This window comes from Strix uralensis, chromosome 1 (assembly GCF_047716275.1).
Source record: "Strix uralensis isolate ZFMK-TIS-50842 chromosome 1, bStrUra1, whole genome shotgun sequence".
Classification (NCBI taxonomy): Eukaryota; Metazoa; Chordata; class Aves; order Strigiformes; family Strigidae; genus Strix; species Strix uralensis.
Genome location: NC_133972.1, coordinates 37,144,179 through 37,162,367, shown reverse-complemented (window position 1 = coordinate 37,162,367; position 18,189 = coordinate 37,144,179). Strand labels below are relative to the sequence as shown.

The 18,189-nt window shown below is 40.3% G+C and overlaps 1 protein-coding gene across 3 annotated transcripts in view; it reads left to right on the top strand.

Annotated features, from left to right (window-relative positions):
* ABCB5 (ATP binding cassette subfamily B member 5) overlaps positions 1 to 16,580 on the top strand; it is a 39,602-nt gene extending 23,022 nt beyond the window's left edge. Inside the window, exons 20-29 of one of the 3 annotated variants that reach the window (XM_074863064.1) lie at positions 757 to 834; positions 1,982 to 2,065; positions 3,999 to 4,202; positions 5,050 to 5,150; positions 6,453 to 6,593; positions 7,078 to 7,234; positions 9,494 to 9,691; positions 10,615 to 10,821; positions 11,819 to 11,965; positions 12,498 to 16,580. In XM_074863064.1, coding sequence (XP_074719165.1) covers positions 757 to 834; positions 1,982 to 2,065; positions 3,999 to 4,202; positions 5,050 to 5,150; positions 6,453 to 6,593; positions 7,078 to 7,234; positions 9,494 to 9,691; positions 10,615 to 10,821; positions 11,819 to 11,965; positions 12,498 to 12,695 — 1,515 coding nt within the window. In that variant the 3' untranslated portion in view covers positions 12,696 to 16,580. The remainder of the gene's footprint in view (positions 1 to 756; positions 835 to 1,981; positions 2,066 to 3,998; positions 4,203 to 5,049; positions 5,151 to 6,452; positions 6,594 to 7,077; positions 7,235 to 9,493; positions 9,692 to 10,614; positions 10,822 to 11,818; positions 11,966 to 12,497) is intronic. The other 2 variants (XM_074863074.1, XM_074863083.1) reach the window with 2 other exon arrangements.
* Positions 16,581 to 18,189: the final 1,609 nt, after the last annotated feature.

The following is an 18,189-nucleotide window of genomic DNA, read 5'->3' as shown; positions in this document are numbered from 1 at the left end:
TTAGAAGTTAGAAGAAGCAGGCTTCAGGTATAACTCATATCAGTGCAGTCTGGGAAGCAAAACACCAATCAGAGCTTACAAAAACAGGCAGAAGTGCCAGGGTTCTTCATGAGATATATATGTTTTATGGATGTGTTTACTTAAAGACATATGTCCATATTTGCTGTTGGTTTAAATAAGCCACTGAAGGCAATGTGGATTCAGCATGATTGAAATCAAAGTTGAAGGTCTGACCTTAAAAGTCAAAGTTATTAAGACTGACATTTCTCATTGACAGTCTATAGACTTTTGCCAAAGTAATTATAAAATGGACTTTTTTCATAGCAGACAGTGTTTTTCATACCGTCAAGCAAACTCCATCACTTGCTGTCCTCTTATGACTGCTCCACAGCTTTCAGGAAACAGTTACTGCACAATGATGTCCATATCATAAAATCCACTGGTATGACTTCTGTGAGTGAATGTCCCTGGTAGCAGTCAGAGTACAGAGACTAATGACGACATAGGCTCACTTATCTTCTAATGAGTCTGGGGCATACAAATAAGGCGTTACAAAGCTCCTGCCTTCTTTGTCATGTTGCTTCCTTCCTGTGGGAAAATAGTTTCAGGTTCCAGGAATGTGAATGGCACTTTTCCCAATACTTACATATGCACAAGGGGTTGTAGGACTTTTTGGTGTCATTGCTTTTGTTGTGCAGCTTTATAAGCAGAGTTAAAGCATCAGATGGGAAAATGTGACTCTTGTTCCTCCCCCAGGGATTCATGTTTGGGAAGTCTGGGGAGATACTAACAATGAGACTGCGCTCTTTGTCCTTCAGAGCATTACTTCAGCAGGTATGAATTATGCAGCTAGGGTATCATGAGAGCCAGATGTCTTTTGCAGACTGTTACAAGGTACACATTGGGTTTTAATTGTGTGGTCTGGAGAAAAAACAAAAACATGTCTCTCCTACCACTAGTTTAGGAAAAAGTACAACTTTTCTGAAAATCTTCTAATCCATGTGCAATTTGGCTCAGTGTTGCTACTGCAAATAATCTAATTTTGAAGGAGTGTCATTGCAAATGTGCATATTTCTGGCATGCTAATATGTGTATGCAAGGATGACCAAAAAGTTTAATCTCCCCTTGCTTGGGTGTTCATGATGTAAGTATGTGATATATAGATTTAAACCTAATCTGTTTAGTTATTTAGATTTAAATCTACATGCTGCAATCCACAGCAAATAGACAATCTGATAATTTTTTACTGCAAACAATTCAAATTGCCCTATTGCATCAAGAATTACCCATGTGAAGAATAAAGTTACTTATATTAAACCCTTCCTGTTGATTTGTGCAATTTCATGTTACTTGCATAGAAGTTTGAGAATGCATAACTTGGCACTCCATACACCCACTGGGGACAAGAACCTGTGTGTTCATAGAAACTTCACAAAGGGGCTAGGAGAGGGAAAATTAGTGATTAAAAAAAACCTGCCATAGCCTTTGGAGGTAAAAGGGCCTCGTTTCCTTTCTGTATGTACAAATATAGATGAGGAATTGTTCTTCTATAGTTAATGGAATAGGTAACTATTCCATTAAGAAGAGAAGGCCCAATGTGTAAGAAGAGAAGGCCCAAGGAAGGCCTGAGGAAATGGGTTTTATAATAAAAGTTTCTAAATAGGCATGTTCAGAAGAACATCACAACTTATAATACTTTGATTATGAACAAAGATGTTCACAACAGAATAATATTTTTAAGTTTGTCCTTTTAGTTTACTTGGAAGGTGCTGACTACAGAGGAAGAATATTTCAGTTAGCCATCATGACTTGTACTTCCATTTCTCTGTATGCTACCTGAGCTGGAAATGTTTGTTCATTTAATTAGAAATCCTGATAAATATTGGAAATGTTTGTTCATGTTATTAGTAATCCTGATAAATCTGAAATATGGTAAGAACATGTAACTTTTTGAAACAAAAATTAGGGTCTTTTCTTGCAGGAGGTTGGATGGTACGATGATCAGAAAAATGCTGTTGGTGTTCTGCTAACTCGGCTTGCTACAGATGCTTCCCAAGTTAAAGGGGTATGCTGATTCTTTTGTGTGTGTTTTTGTAGTATTTTTTTCCTTACAAATATTAATTGCAGTTGACAAGGGACACTGATAGTATTATTTCAGAACACAAGGTAGTAGATCTCCCCCACAGACTGTCAGATGTGTTTATGTAGCATGCTGTTGACACCATGGAAATGGCTTCCCAGCTGATAATTTATAAGAACTATCAAAAATCCAGCAGATGTTCATGTACATTTCATTTCCCTCACTGTAAGTCTTTAAGCTAAGTATATAACTTTAGACCACTTCACCATGCAAAGTGAAATCTGCATATGTGCTGGGGACCAGAATCAGTGGACCCCAGGTTTTTACACCCTGTGATGGGTGTCACCTGAGTGCCATGAAAAGGTTGCATCTGCAAACAAACCCTTACTGACCTTAATGAAGAGAATTTTTCTTCCCATCCCCACCAAATGTGCTTCACACAGAAGCAGACCAAACAATAAGAAATGGCCCACCATTAATAAAGAACATCAGGGAGGGTGACAGCCAAGGGAGGGAGTGACTCGAGGCACTGGTATGGTAGAAGGGGACACAGGACACTGGCAGAAGAATATGGCAAATTCTGCACAATTCCTCCTACTGCTTACCTCATCAGCAGCCCCTGATAATCTGCCAAATGTCTTTCTGTTTATTCCCTTCTCATTGGAAAAAGAAAAAAAAAAATCATTGCAGGACTTGTGGGGGAAAAGTTTACTGGTTTGTTTTAAGTTGTCTTTGTTTCCTTCAACTATGTAGATCCAAGAACCCTTTAATCCCTATGTTTTTCAGAGTTTTGTTTCTCTCTCCTATCCTCCTTCCTTATGGGCTTGTAGTAAGAAAATAGTCTTTGACAAAACTTAGTCATTTTCATCTTTTAAAGTTCCAGTTTGCTTCAGTGGCATTGAACTATATCACCCTGTCAGGGCAGTAGAAGGGAGGGGTGCACAGGGTCCCCTAACTACAAAAGCCAGCTAAGGGCATGAATTGGTCTCCAAAGCTATTGTGTTCTCTGGAGCGCTGCAGAGTTGTCAGTAAGTATGTACCATGCCTCATGCTGCGCTGCCTGAAGTTTCCAAATCCATCTTTATGTGCAGCCCCTAGAACATATGGCAACAATTCACCTTGGCATTGGTTTAATTATTACTATTTTAAATTTTATTGAACAAGAAAAGTCTTCTCAGGGCAGGAAAGTCTTTGGCAAAAGAGAGAAGAATTTTTGCTTCCCGCCCAAGGATTTTTGTTTTTTCCATCAAGCCAAATTTTGGAAGATGAACTATTTCCACAGAGCTGTTTTCAGACCTTTTTTCTGCAGATCAGAGCCCACCCGGATTCTGGATGATAATCCTCTCTCATTTTAAAAGTTCTTCATGAAAAGGTTACACAGGCTGTGAGGAGACAGGAGTTCTTCAGTATGAGTTCATCTTTCCCACTCATTATCCCACTTGAGATAAAGCATTTCTGCAGAGTTGCCAAATCCGGACTTTTTTCTGAGTACCCAACCCCAGGTGCAGCAGTGTGAGAACCTGAGGATGAGTAGTTTCCACGACCATTAGTGGGACAGGTCAGTGGATGGCTGTTGTTAGAATGAAGCCCCTCTTGCCTAATGCTGGGCACCTAACCACCAACCTGCCTTACTGTGACAGTCTTCTGTGCCTCAGGTAGTGCAGGAATTCCCAGATACATATTTCATTAAGCAACTACCATGATCACTGTTTAGGCTACTTTGAAGGCCTGGCAGGTATGAGGAACGTCTAGGAACAGCTACATAAGTAGGTGCATAATGTCCACACTCATGACCACACATGGTTTTGTTTTCCAGCTGAACCACTGGCCTCAACTATATAGTAATTTGAAGTGGTGATACAAGTAAGAAAAAGAAAATCTAATGACAGATATTTGGGGGTTTCTGGGGTTTTCTTAGGCAACTGGAAGCCGACTGGGACTGATGACTATGACTGTCTTTACCCTTCTGACTGCCATCGTTATTGCTTTTGTATACGGCTGGCAGTTAACTTTGCTTATCCTGGCCTGCATTCCTTTCGTTATTGCTACAAATGCTGCGAGAGTTAGCTCTGTGTCTGGTCATGCCGCAAAAGATCAAAAAGCCCTGGAAGAGGCTGGAAGAGTAAGTCCTCCAATTTTAACTACAGGGTTATGGTGTGAGATCACTTTTAAGGACAACATTGTAGCTATATTACGGCTGACTCAATTATCCAAGATAAATTAAGGGGGAGAGGAAAGGACAGGACAGGATGGGGGATGAAGGGAATGTTTATACATCCCCAAATAAATCAAAACATAGATAACACAAAACATCTGTAAATTAGGCTATAAAAATGCATTTGAAAGCCTCCATGGTGGATTTCTGGGCAGGGACAGCTGTAGCAGCAGCAGCCCCAGCACTGGTGCGCCTTGTGCCTAGGGTAAGCAGCGTGGCTCTGCACTTCTCTGTCCTGTGGCCAGAAGCATTGCAGGGCTGAGCCACCAAGCCCTGACATTGATACTTTTTTATTCCATCATAAAATGCAAACCATGAACGTGCTCAACGGTTTCAAGGTACTGTCTTCATTCACCAGATAGAGCTCTTCCAGGAGACAGAAGTAGTCCATGCAAAAGTGGAAACGGTGTCCACATGACTAGGGTTTGTTCCTATTTTATTAAATAGGGTTTAATTCATCAGGATCACAATCCATGGGTTAGGGCAGGGGCTGCTGATGCTTCATGCATGCTGGCCCAAGGTTCTGAACTCAAATATGCCGTTGGCTTCACCCCCTGCTTGTCTTGTGACTATGGGGTGAATAATCTCATTGCTCTGAGCTTTCCTTCACCTGGTAACAGACCTCAATCTCCTCTCTTAAGCAAGCACTTCCTGATCTAAAGTAATAAATGCTAGAGAAGAGATCAAGTGTTTAGGAGATATGTTGTAGATTTCAGTTGTAAGGGATTACCTCTTGTTTTATCTCCTAATTTAGATTTCAACAGAATCCGTTGAAAACATAAGAACCATAGCTTCACTGACAAGGGAAGAAGCATTTTATGAAAGATATGTTACTAATTTGAATGGTCCATATAGGTAGGATTTTTTTCTTTAATAATTCTTTCTTTGTACATTTTAGTCTTTCAGATTTATTGTAAATACACTTCTTGCAAAATAATACCCAAAAGATTGGGAAGGATATCAATAGCCATTTATATCGTTTTGAAATTTGTTCACTTGGTATATTTTAATATACATTCTTAAATGCAGAGTGAAAAAAACATTTGCAGGATTTGCCTTTTCATTATGCAAACACTTTATAAACTGCATTCTCTGAGTATGTGTTACAGAATATTGGGTTTGCCTGTGTATGCCTAGAATGTAGGCCATACGTTCACTCCATTTCAGAGTACTGCATTGATACTACTTAACTCCCATACCATATCCCTTGTAACACAAACCAGTCTTATTCCTCTCATATGACTGAAACCTTGAAATCAACTTCCCGTTTCCCTTGTTTGACCCACTACACCTCACTGACTTGTCTCCACTGAAACGCATTCGAAGCATCAGGGATGCCAGATTTTTCTAGCTCCACTTTATTTAAACAAAATCGTTTGTTTCTTTCCTCCTTCAAGGTAACTAATGTAAAAGAAAGAATTGAAAATGATGCATTGTATAGTCTGTCCTCAGCCAAAACAGTGTTAAAATTCAGTGTCTGGTAATACCCCAGATATGGGCAGGATGCTTTCCTGGACTGTCAAAGGTCTCTGATTTACAGCTCAGACTAGAAAGAGATTTCCATTTCCTTAGAGAGCATCCTAAACCATGAAGGCAGAGAGTCCTCCAGACTCTGATTCAGTGTGCAATCAATTAGCTACACATAATGAAACTTCTCTAGAAGGACAGATTGAGAAATAGAGGCTTAGTCTGAATCCCTGAGGGGATACCCAGCAATACATCCCTGCTCTGAATCGGGATGAGAGGTGTCTGCTCAGATGGGAAGACCTGGCGGAAGCCCGCAGGCAGCTCTTAGGCTGGGCTGGAGCCTGCTTGTTTTCTTAATAAAATGGGTCATCTGTGGTAGTTATTAAATTTTTTTTTTAACTGCTTTAGTGACCTGCCCTGCTATAGAAAAGCAGAGATTCAAGATAGCATAACTGAGGATGAAGGATCTCATTGCTTTCTGTCCTAAGGGCAGTTCCATGTCACAACGTGGGGTGCTTTTAGGGTCTGGCAGGGGTTGTCTGTGAGTGTGCATGTGTTCTGATTTGTTGTGTTTTCAAAGGGTGAGCTGTATTGCTTGAAAACTTTAACCCAGAAATCTGGCTTTCCCTCAGCCAGTGTCTGCTGTTTCTGTTTTACAAGCTTCTTATGGAAAGTCTCTTTCTTTATCAGAGATTCTCTGTCAAAAGCCCCTTTCTATGGATTTACCTATGGAGTAGCTCAGTGTGCAAACTACTTTGTTAACGCTGCAGTCTTCAGATTTGGGGCATGGCTCATTGCCCATTGTCTGAGCAACTTTGAAAATGTATTTATGTGAGTATACTTTATAAAATGTAAAAAAAAAAAGAAATACATGGGATGGTGATTTCAATGCATGCAAATTACTTCATCAAATTACAGAGGTAAGGCATAGAGATTCAGAAATTCAGTCTGGTTGGCAGTGCAGTTTGGGCAGAAGGGCTGTTTTGGGGAAAGGTGTGTATTCAGACAGTGAAGCAGCAAGTGGGTGGCCATGCTCAGCACACCTACTCTGGAGAAGTCTTTGCTCTTTGACATTTCTTCCGGGCAGAGGGTATTACATAAAGAAGTGATATGACACCACCGCTCATCTATAAAGTAGTTATAGGAACAAATAGAACTTCCTAATACTGGATGACATTTTGGGGGGGTGAGAAGCTCCAGAAATGTCATAATCTAAAGATGCTACAAAAATTTATTCTGGGGGTTTGTTTTACACATGAGGAAAACAACACATTGTTCTACCTGAAACCAGTGATGCTTTGTCTTTTGCTTTTAGAGTCTTCTCTTCCGTCATATTTGCAGCTATAAATGTTGGTCAGTCTGCTTCCCTGGCACCAGATTATGGCAAAGCTAGAATGTCAGCTGAAAGAATCTTTCAACTTCTGGACAGAAAACCTCTAATTGACAGTTACAGTGAAGAAGGTGAAAAATTGGTAAGGGGTTTTTTTTTGGGGGGGGGGTGTCAGAAAAATCTTAAAACAAACTAAATTAGTAATGGTTTATTGCCTGCAGCTGCATGCATAGCTTCATATTTTTTTAGGGTGTCACAAAAGACAGACGTTATATAAAATAGTGGTACTGACTCAATTTTTTTTAATGGACCATATTATTTCTCCCAGTCAAAAGCATTAAACATAGTTTTGGTCTGAATGAGTTAAAAAAAAATTACTTGTCATTCTACTGACCCGCATCTTAAATGGTTTCAGGAAAATACTAACAATGTCAGTTCCACTAACAGTTGCGTTGTCTTTGTAAGGGTTTATAGGAGAATTAAAATACAAATGCATTTTTCTACTCTTTTTCTAGATGAGAGACTAGTTTCTTCAGAGACAAAACAGTTTTGCCAAGAGCCATCCTCTTAAAACTGAAAACTCTTAAAAGTAAAAATGTGCTCTTGTGAAGTCAAAACTAACTTAAATAATCTATTTTGCTCTAAAGTGGGGGGGGAGGGAGGGATGACAGGAAAAAAACAACAAGAGGTAAAAAACCAAAACACACTCAAAAATTCCAAAAAACTCACCTCTAAACCAAAATTGTCAGTTGGGAAACTGACCTCAGCACTTGTCAGATTTCTGCATGAAATGTTTTCAGTTTATGTGATCTGGAAGGATTACATTTGCACATCCATCTAAGTTTAAAATTAACTTCCCGTGTAGGTTTTAGGTGGTAGCCCCTACTCAGGAAACCATAATCCAGTTTCTATAACTTTAAGCGTATACACAAGATTTTCAGCCTTTAAAGTTCTGAGCACGCTTACATATCTTCTTGAATCGGCATTCTCCAGCACAGACGTTGAAGGATTTGGCAGAAGGTCCCTGGTAAAATAAAACTTAAATGAAAATATTTCTAGTATAGACTGGTCTCAAATACCAGTGATGCCTGTGACTTCAGCAAAGCAAAGCTTTGAGCTCATTAAGGACTTGGGAGTATTAATGGATGGAAAACTGACTATGAGCCAGCAATGTGTGCTCACAGCCCAGAAAGCCAACTGTATCCTGGGCTGCATCAAGAGAAGTGTGGCCAGCAGGTCGAGGGAGGGGATTCTCCCCCTCTACTCCGCTCTTGTGAGACCCCACCTGGAGTCCTGTGTCCAGCTCTGGGGCCCCCAACATAAGAAGGACATGGACCTGCTTGAAGGGTCCAGAGGAGGCCACAAAGGTGATCAGGGAGCTGCAGAACCTCCCCTATGAGGACAGGCTGAGAGAGTTGGGGTTGTTCAGCCTGGAGAAGAGAAGGCTCCAGGGAGACCTTCTAGCAGCTTTCCAGTACTTAAATGGGGCCTGCAGGAAAGGTGGGGAGGGACTCATTATCAGGGAGTGTAGTGATAAGATGAGGGGTAATGGTTTTAAACTGAAAGAGGGCAGATTTAGGTTAGATATAAGGAAGAAATTTTTTACTATGAGAGTGGTGAGACACTGGAACAGGTTGCCCAGGGAAGCTGTGGCTGGCCCCTCCCTGGCAGTGTTCAAGGCCAGGTTGGACGGGGCTTTGAGCAACCTGGTCTAGTGGAAGGTGTCCCTGCCCATGGCAGGGGGGTTGGAACTAGATGATCTTTAAGGTTCCTTCCAACCCAAACCATTCTATGATGTGCAAGCATACAGTGCTGTGAGAGCACTGTACTAGCGGTGCTGCTAGTATGTATATAGGACTGGCTCCTACCCCAAACCATAAGAGAGGCTTATTAAGGCTAATTAACAACTATCATTACTTTTTAAAACACAGCTTGTCCTACACGCCTGTAAATTACCTACCAAAGAATTTAGCTCTGCTATCTTGACCTTGTGTTACATTCATTAAATTATGCTGCCTGCAGCGTGCGATCAGGAAAGCAAATGCTATAGATTATATCAAGAGTAGAAGTACCTCAACTACACATGTCAGAAATGAAAATATTAACATTGTATATTTGTCTAAAGATATTCTCTTCAAAGGAGAAGAGCAAAATAGATACAAGAGATGCAGAAAACTCCTTCTCCAGAAGGATCTAGCAACTTACAGCTGCAGATCATCCCATAAGTAATGATACTACACTCAAGCCAATATGTAATTTAAAAGAACTTCAAAAGCAGTTTTGAAAACACTTCCCAAACATTGTCAGTTCTCTCACTTTAACTACCAAGTCTTACAAGTTTTATTATAGTTAAAGCTAATAAATGCTTATATGAGCATGTGAACTCTCTATTACTTTTCAGAGCAATTTTGAAGGTAACATTGAATTCAGAAACATCCATTTCGTATATCCAACAAGGCCAGAAGTTCAAGTTTTGCAAGGACTCAACATGAAGGTTAACAAAGGACAGACTCTGGCATTAGTAGGAAGCAGTGGCTGTGGCAAAAGCACATCCATTCAGCTCTTGGAGAGATTTTATGACCCTGTGGAAGGACAAGTGGTAAAAATAGACTTGTGTGGCTATTAATAACAATAAAATCTACAGCACTCTTTATCTTTCACGGTTTCAGAGGCTTTGAACAATCCTGGCAATATCTCTGGCAAGATGCCTTTTTTAGAGGCGTGGGTTACTGAGGTTGTGGCTCCAGTGGAGCTGTAGACAACCTCAAGACCCCTGTCATTGCCTGCCCTGTGCATTTTCCACATGTACCAACACTGGCACCCATGTTGGTACGGTGTGCTGGCTCAGGGTGCAGATCTCACCGGGGAAGAGAATGACCACATCAGACTGCATTGCCTCCCCAAAGATGATCACAACCTGGTCACACAGGGGCATAATGTTCATGTCACTTTCTTGTCAGTGTGTAAGTCATCTCACCCATATGAATTCACACATTAGGGACATAGATACATGCTTCAGATAATACAAATGTAATCCCACAGGGATGCTACTGTGACACTGTCAGAAGGCTGCAATGGGCTTTTTGATGCAATCCCTGTTAATGGGTATAAAAAGTCCAAAGAAACCTCCTTGGAAGTTTTAAGATTGAGTTAAAGGCCTACAGCTGAGAATATTTATTGTTGCATTCAGCTTCTTAGGGATGGGCTTTCCCATGAGGTTCTCAGTGCTGCTTGTGGTCAGTAGGGCTGGAAGGACTGCAGCAACAGCCTGTAATCTGCACTCTGTTTCTGTCTGCTGGGAAACAGAAGCAAAAACACACACACAATTAAAAACTAATGGAAGGAAATATTTCATCTATACTGCTGGTTCTTTTCCATTTTGCATGCAAAATTTACTTGCTTTCAGCTGGGAACCTAACACGTAACAGGCTTCCTCTTACAATTCATGTTTCCTGTTTACAATATGTATCTGTGGATGAGCTCTGTAGTCAATTGGCATCATTCTTTTGTTGCTTTTTCTAGTTAGCAGATGGATTTGATACCAGATCTTTGAATTTACAATGGCTGAGGTCCAGACTGGGCCTGGTGTCACAGGAGCCCATTTTGTTTGACTGTAGCATTGCTGAAAATATTCAATATGGAGACAACAGTAGGGTGGTTAGTCAGGAGGAAATTGAAGAAGCAGCTAAAGCAGCAAATATTCATACCTTCATTGAAAATCTGCCAGAGGTAAGAGATAGTGATCTTTTCTTCATGGTGAGATTAGATACTTGGAATTATATGGAGAAATCTAGGTAATGCTCACTTACAGAGATTAAAAATAACCATTTTTTTTCTCTCAATAGGAAAAAGTATAGAATTTGTTTTAAAATGTCAGTGTGTTTCAAGCTTAAAATCCTTCTTAGTTTGTTCAAAAAAAAAGCCAATATTTCAATTAATATGGGGCAGACAAAGCAGAATATGAGGGGGGTAAAATAAGAGGACAGTCTATGTACAAATAAGTCCTCATCATTTTTTTTTAGATTTTTTCCTTTGATAGCTGAAATTTCTCACATTACTCTGAGAAAGACTTTTTTTTTCCTAAAATAATTCAGTAAAACTAAATTCTTTATTTCTAATTCGATGGGCACTCACAGGGAGTGTTTCTTAACAAATATGAAGGGGCAATAAATCAAAAGTGAATGACATAGCATTTGACCTTCATGCCTGCCAAGAATTTGGTTCTAACAAGGAAAAATGCTTTGATAGTTTGTTTTCACTGTTGTTCTGTGTAACTCGAAAATGATGTAATGATGCTGAAAAATATTTCATCTTCATTACTACTAATGAAGTTTGGGATTCTTTATTCATAAGTAATGCAGGATCAAGTTATTCATATATATGTAAGCATTAAATCTCTAGTTATTCTTATGATCATATGCTCGTGGGCAAATGTCTGTGGACACCTTACAGCTGTATCACTGGTGGTACCATTCAAGACCTCTTCCAGTCTTTGTGGTGGTAAATTTTCAGACCAGGTATAACTATGTGTGGCTGTATGTATAACTGTTTATACTAAAGGTGTTTATAAAACCTTAGCTTTATTAAAACCACTTGCGCTATTCTTTTCTTTCAAGATGGAAATACCTAATCATTTTTATAGCCATGCATAAAACTTTACTTTTCTAATCTTCCTTCTCTAAGAGTATTCACAGGCCTTCTTTTTTTTTTAATTTTTAACATCCAGAAATATAATACCCGGGTGGGTGAGAAAGGAACACAACTTTCTGGAGGTCAAAAACAAAGAATAGCAATTGCCCGTGCTCTACTTCGTAATCCTGCCATTCTGCTTCTGGATGAAGCTACCTCTGCTCTTGACACAGAAAGTGAAAAGGTGAGTAATGATTATTATGTGAAACATGTATGTCTATGTATATGGCTAGTTGCTTTCTGTAGGATAAAATCAATGTTACAAATGCTCAGCTGTGAAACAACAGGGCAGGGGCAGGTGTATCACAATAGCTTTTCTAGCTGCAAGCTGTGAATTGAATGATACTGGGAAGCTGTGCATATCTACTTAAATTAACAAGTAGAAAACCCCCAAAATTCAAGTAGAAAACACCATGGGGAGCTAATACTCTTCAGCTGTCTTCTTATTAGCTGCATTTGATGGTAAATACTGAATTTGTGTTCTGACCCAAATCAGATGCCCAAGAACCCGCTTCCCAATGTCTCATGCTCATTTGATCAGCCTCACTGACCTCAGTGAGAAACCCTGTTGAGTAAAGGTTCCGTGTATGTACTGACTTGTATATCTATGGGACATATATTCAGGTAATAACAAAGAGTAAGAAATCAAATATCGTTCCTGTGAAAAGTGAAGGCTGTCCAGGTGCTAACAGCATTTTCACAACATTTTTGTGCAGATTGTCCAGAAAGCTCTAGATAATGCCCGGCAAGGTCGAACCTGCATCATCATTGCTCACCGCCTGACAACTGTACAGACTGCAGACATCATTGCAGTGATCCATAATGGCAGAGTGGTTGAACAGGGCACCCACAGCCAGTTACTGGCAAAGGAAGGACACTACTATGCCCTTGTAAATGCACAAGTCTCTAATTAATACTGTTTGCATATTTTTTTTTTTTTTCTGGAAAGACATGAAAAACTTACAGAGAATTAATGTTGGCTGTGTCTGTGCTGATGGAGCAGGAACTGTGTGTTGCAACCTGGTTGCTGTACCCAGTGTAGCCCTTGTCCCACACACCCATGGGGCAAAGAAGGTGCGTGGGGAAGTCTCAGGGGCTGAATCTCCTGGGCAGTTGTGGGGATCGTGTGATCTGGACAGAGCCAGAGCTGGAGTAGTCTCATCCACAACATGGGGTAGGTGGGACACCCTGCTCTCTCTGTCCCCCCAAATCCTGGCCCATACCAGGTGCCATAGACCAAGGCAGTACCAGAGTACAACAGTGGTTAAGCATCATGGATAAGCAGTGAGCTGGTACTTGCGCTTGTCCCTTGGGTTTCTTCACCAGCCAGACGCAGACAAAAAGTCTTATTAATTAAAGATGACTGTCAATTCTTACTGTCTGCTGAGATTCCAAATAAAGGCATTTATATGAAATTTAGAGAGAAGGGTTGGATGTGTGGGTTTGTTGGATTTTTTCCCCACTTTATGCCACATTTCTAATATTGCTGTGCTTCACACATTTCTTGGAGATTCAGTATTCTATTTCAGACAATAATTGTAGTAGTTACAAGATGTCCATATAGAGATAAACTGACATAAAAGATACCATTGTTTTGTTTAGTACTTTTTAATTGCTGACCTAACAGAGTTTAATTGTTCTTTGCATCCATCAGGGTAATTTTGAAAGTCTTGCAGGGAAGCTAGGATGGCTTCTTTTGGAGTGGAGTCATGTCAGCCATGTAAATAGCTTTTGCTCAAAAAAAAAAAAAAAAAGTGGTTTTCAGTATGAGATCCTTCATTTTGAATAGATGTGGTGCTTACGGATGTGGTTTAGTGGTGGACTAGGTAGGGTTAGGTTAACAGTTGGACTTGATGATCTTAAGGGTCTTTTCCAACCTAGATGATTCTATGAATAATTTTAAAGATTGTTTGAAGTGTTGGCAAAACTTGTTTACACATGTGCTTTAATAATTGGTTATTCCTCTGATATATTCCCCAGGGTGCTGCAATTCATCCTTCAACAGTTGAAGAATATGTACTCTCTAGTCAGAGTGACTCAGCAGCTGGTTTTTTTTGGCTGGTTAAACCCAATTGCAGCATTTTAATTTTCCAAGGCTTTGCACGTGGCTTTGGGTTAGGATTTATGGCCTGGAGCAACCTGCAGTACTTTATAATTTCCAGATAACTCTGCTCAATTGTAGCAGAAAAACTTACAGTAATGACTATCTCCTTTGCTCATTTCAATTGTTTTCCGGCATCAGGATCCACAAGGGGAATAAAACACACAAATGAAAACAAACTCTGGTCTCAGCTTTGCCAAAATAAATACAGTCGCTCTCCCTCACACAGTTTTTCTCAGGATTTATCAGGCACCCCTCTTGTGTGACCTCTTCACTTTCTCGTGATAGGCAGATACTACAGGAGCTGCTGCCCTTATTACATTCCAAATTATGTAATGTGGGCTCCAGTTAATTCCCTCTTCCCTGTTTTGTTTCTGTACTGGTGTTAAAATTACAAGCAGTAGAGTTTGATTCTCAGTTTTGAAAATAAAATATCTTCCTTCTTAATCCAGAAATCTTTTGGGGAAAGAAAGAGTTATTTTATACTTCTGGGATAGATATATATGTGTTTTTCATTACAATTGTAATGAATAATAAATTTTTGTAATGTTACAATTCATTACGATCTATTGCAGTAACAAGTAAGTTAGATGAAGTAAAAATGGGAAATTCATTTAAATATATAAATAGAGGAGATAACAGTCAGTAAGCTAAGGGTCTGCAACATAAAGAATCATCTAACATCTGGGGCTAGTTAAGGGAACATCTTTGTAGAAAATACTGCATTCATATCCATGCAGATAATGAAGAAGAATCCAAAATGTGCTTCCTTCCCACCAGCTTGGAATTATTTACTAGTACAAGGGCAAGAGGAGTGGGGAAATATGCGCTATTTGGCCTGGAAGGTGTTGAAAGAGCTGCAGTGTGGTCAGCCTAGAAAAATAAGTTCTGTGACTTGTGTTTCCCCTTATTTGCTCTTTCAGAGGTCAACGTTACCTACTATGGGAAGAAAAGTGACTACACTTGCATCCCTTTTGCCAAGTTCCTCACCCTTGTTTATATAAAGCATTCTCATGCTGTAGTAGCTGGACAGACTTGGTACCAGATATGTAGATTAAGGATGGTTCCTTATGGAAGGGTAGGCATGGAGCCAGAAGGAGCAGGTGCTGATGATGGAGGGAGCAGGTGTGCAGCGCTCTGGTCTGTGACAGTCAAGTGGGGAAAGGGCAACGGCTGACAGCTGTGCCTCAGGAACATCCTCTGCTCATACGTGATTAAAAAGGGGAAATAGAAAACATGATTAAGGTAAATAGTGTTGATTTACTTAAGTTCACAAGTGAGATGTTAGGTAATGTACAAACATATTTTATTGATTTATCTCAATACAAACGTACTAAAAGCCACTCATATCACAGCCCTTTTTAAAAGATCAGTTGCACACCTAAGAAAAACACCAGACAAAAGCAAGTCCTCCCCAACCCAAAAGAAAGGGTGGGCGAGGAAGCAGAGCAAAATCCCACACATCTGCAAGAATGACAGAAGAGCACACTACTGCATGCCTTCAAAAAGACAGACTGAGCTGAATGACTTTGCTGACTCTTTGAGATATAAATAGATTAATATGCTTAGCTTGTAGGCACTTGTAACAAACTCTATGCTCTGATGGTTTATTTCAGACCATCCAAGTCATCTTCCATGCTGGACATGCCCATAGAGCTTGCAGACTGGTGGTGCTCCAATTAAAAGCAGATCTAAATTCAGAGACAAATGTATGCTAAAAGCAACTTTTCAGCACCAAACTCCAGACTGCTATAGAGATCAAAAGAATTAGCCCTGTCAGAAAAGAAAAGCCTATGAGAACAGGTGTTAAGAGCACAGGATTTGTTGGCCCCACCACTCTCTGTCCTGTGCTGCTATCTACCCCAGGTGCCAGAGCCCCAAGCAGGGGCTAGCATTCTCCAAACATGCCCATAATATGGTAAGTCATTACTGGTGTCACTGGGGACCTCACCCCTAAAAGGACTGCTGTGCGGATAGTGATGAAGGAAACACATCAGCCCATGCTTGTCAAGGAACACTAAAGGCCTCGTTCATGACTGGACAAGAAGTACTTAGCCTAGATGCTTGCTTTATGTCAGCACTGATCTAAGCCTCCTACAGAATTATTAAGGTACCATGTCCCAAAAAAGAAGAGTGAAGACTTCAGAGAAGGCATTCATAAGGGATTTTGGAGAAAGAATTGAGAGTTTCTTAACCACTTGATTCCATTGTAGTATCATACATAGCTGTTAAATTTGTTTAAAACTTTGCAATTGTTACTCAAGTTACAGTGTCAATTACTAATGCAGACTGAAGCTCCAGAGATGGGATAAGTAGTTGAAGCATGTGAACTAGGGGGCACAGGACCCAATTATTTTTATGGCCTCAAAGAGTTAATTGTCCTCTTGTTTGTATGATCATTGGAGTGCACCAGCCCCAGTGGGTGTGGATGTTTCCCATTCCTGGATGAACTGTTTCAGTTTGAAATACCTGTTGTCAATTCAGGAATAATACAGTTTGCAAAACAGTAAATTAATATAGTGTTTATCATCACATGTTTTTTCCCAAATGTCTACTTTCCTCTGCAGCCTATAAAATTTCAGTGTCTATTCATCTAAAATCTGTAAAGTACACATCCTCATAAAGAAGTTATTTAATAATGCTGATTGTATGGCCAGAAGGAAAGCTTTCATTAAAACTGCAATTCACAACCCTTGTACTTTTGGAAACTATTTTCTTTTTTGAGAAATGTGGAGAAAAGAACAGCTGGAGGGCTTTTTAAAGTCAACTGAAATACGAGTACATCAATGTGTACCTGGATTAGATTTATAAATTTAATTAAAGATGGAAGAGTCTGCAAAATTCCACTAAACAATCTGTGGCAGGTGATACCTAACCTATCCTTTCTTGGCTACCATTAACACACGTTGCGCCGCTGACTTTTTACTTATGTGTTTGCAAGTGGAAATGTGTCTGGCTGAGGGAGAGCTCACAGGGCTCTTGTTGTACTGAGCTGTAGGAAAATTCCTGTCACACTTGGGAGCGGGCCTATTTAAATGTTAATGGTCGGTGATTTCACCTAATTAGTAAAGGAAATGTTAAGAAACTATGCAGGATCGTTAAGGTCTGCTCACCTGACTTTGCTGGAGGGTTGGAAGTGAAACTGCTCCCCTGGACTGTGCCTGCTCTAGGAAAATAGCTGCCCTTCTAACACCGGTTGAAAAAAAAAAAAAAAAAAAAAGCCAGATCTTGATCTGTTAGATCCTAGCATATAGATATCTGTAGGACAGTTGGTAACGTCGTGCCTGGATTTCAAGGGTTAAATATCTTACCGGGATGAGGCTTGGGCCTCCCCGTCCATGAAGAAGCGGGTTTGTTACAGCAATGCTCCAGCTCTGCCTCCATTTAGGGCTCACCCGCTGCCTGCTGCCACGGGCACGGGCACTCTACCCAGGGAACTCATTTCTTCTGAGGAAAAACATCCAAAAGCAGAAGAGCTCATAAAGTTTATCTGGAGTGGTGGTTGTCTCTTGCCGAAGAAGGAAATAAAGTGACAGCTTTTCTAAGGTATTTCCAAGCTCTTCTGTTTGCAAATGGATTTGAATTATGCTGGAGACATGGCAGTCACTACAGCTATATCCAAACTGTGCGTGAACTGGTCAAGCCAGTGGATGAAAGTCAGTATATCACTTGACCTCTTTCCATGTATCCATACTGCTGTATGTAGGACAAATGTGACTTCTGTAAAACATATCTTCTCCATGTCTGAGACATTAAGGTATTTCTAAGATCTTCAACATAGGCAAGAAGATAAATAGCTAGGCAACTAGGCCACAAACAGCATATATGTAGTTTCTTCTTGTAAAATATACTTGAGGCCCCTATTTTGTTAAGTCCTGATCCTTAGGTACTTGTAAAGGACTGACAGTTTTCCATGCAAAGGCAGAAAAATCCAGTTGCCTCGCTATTCTTTATCAACCTCTGGCTGCCCTATATATAAGCCTTACCACAGATTGCCCATCGCCCTGACGTTTTCCAGGGTTATAACTCTCCCTGACTATTCTCTTCCAGTTGCTTGGGCTGCTCTTCCTCCTCAAGCACCTTCCCTAGCACACACAGCAGATGCTGCACCGTGTGGTCCAATGCAAAAAGACAGACAGAGATGAGAGAGGAAGTGCCAAAAGTAGCGATGTAAAAAGATTATGTTCTAAAATTAACAAAAATTTCTCAGCAGAAGACTGGTCATTGCACTCAGTAAGTGAATCATTTACACACTGGATTGCTTCCATCTGCCTCTGTGCTGTGTTTGTCATCCAGACTGCAGACAG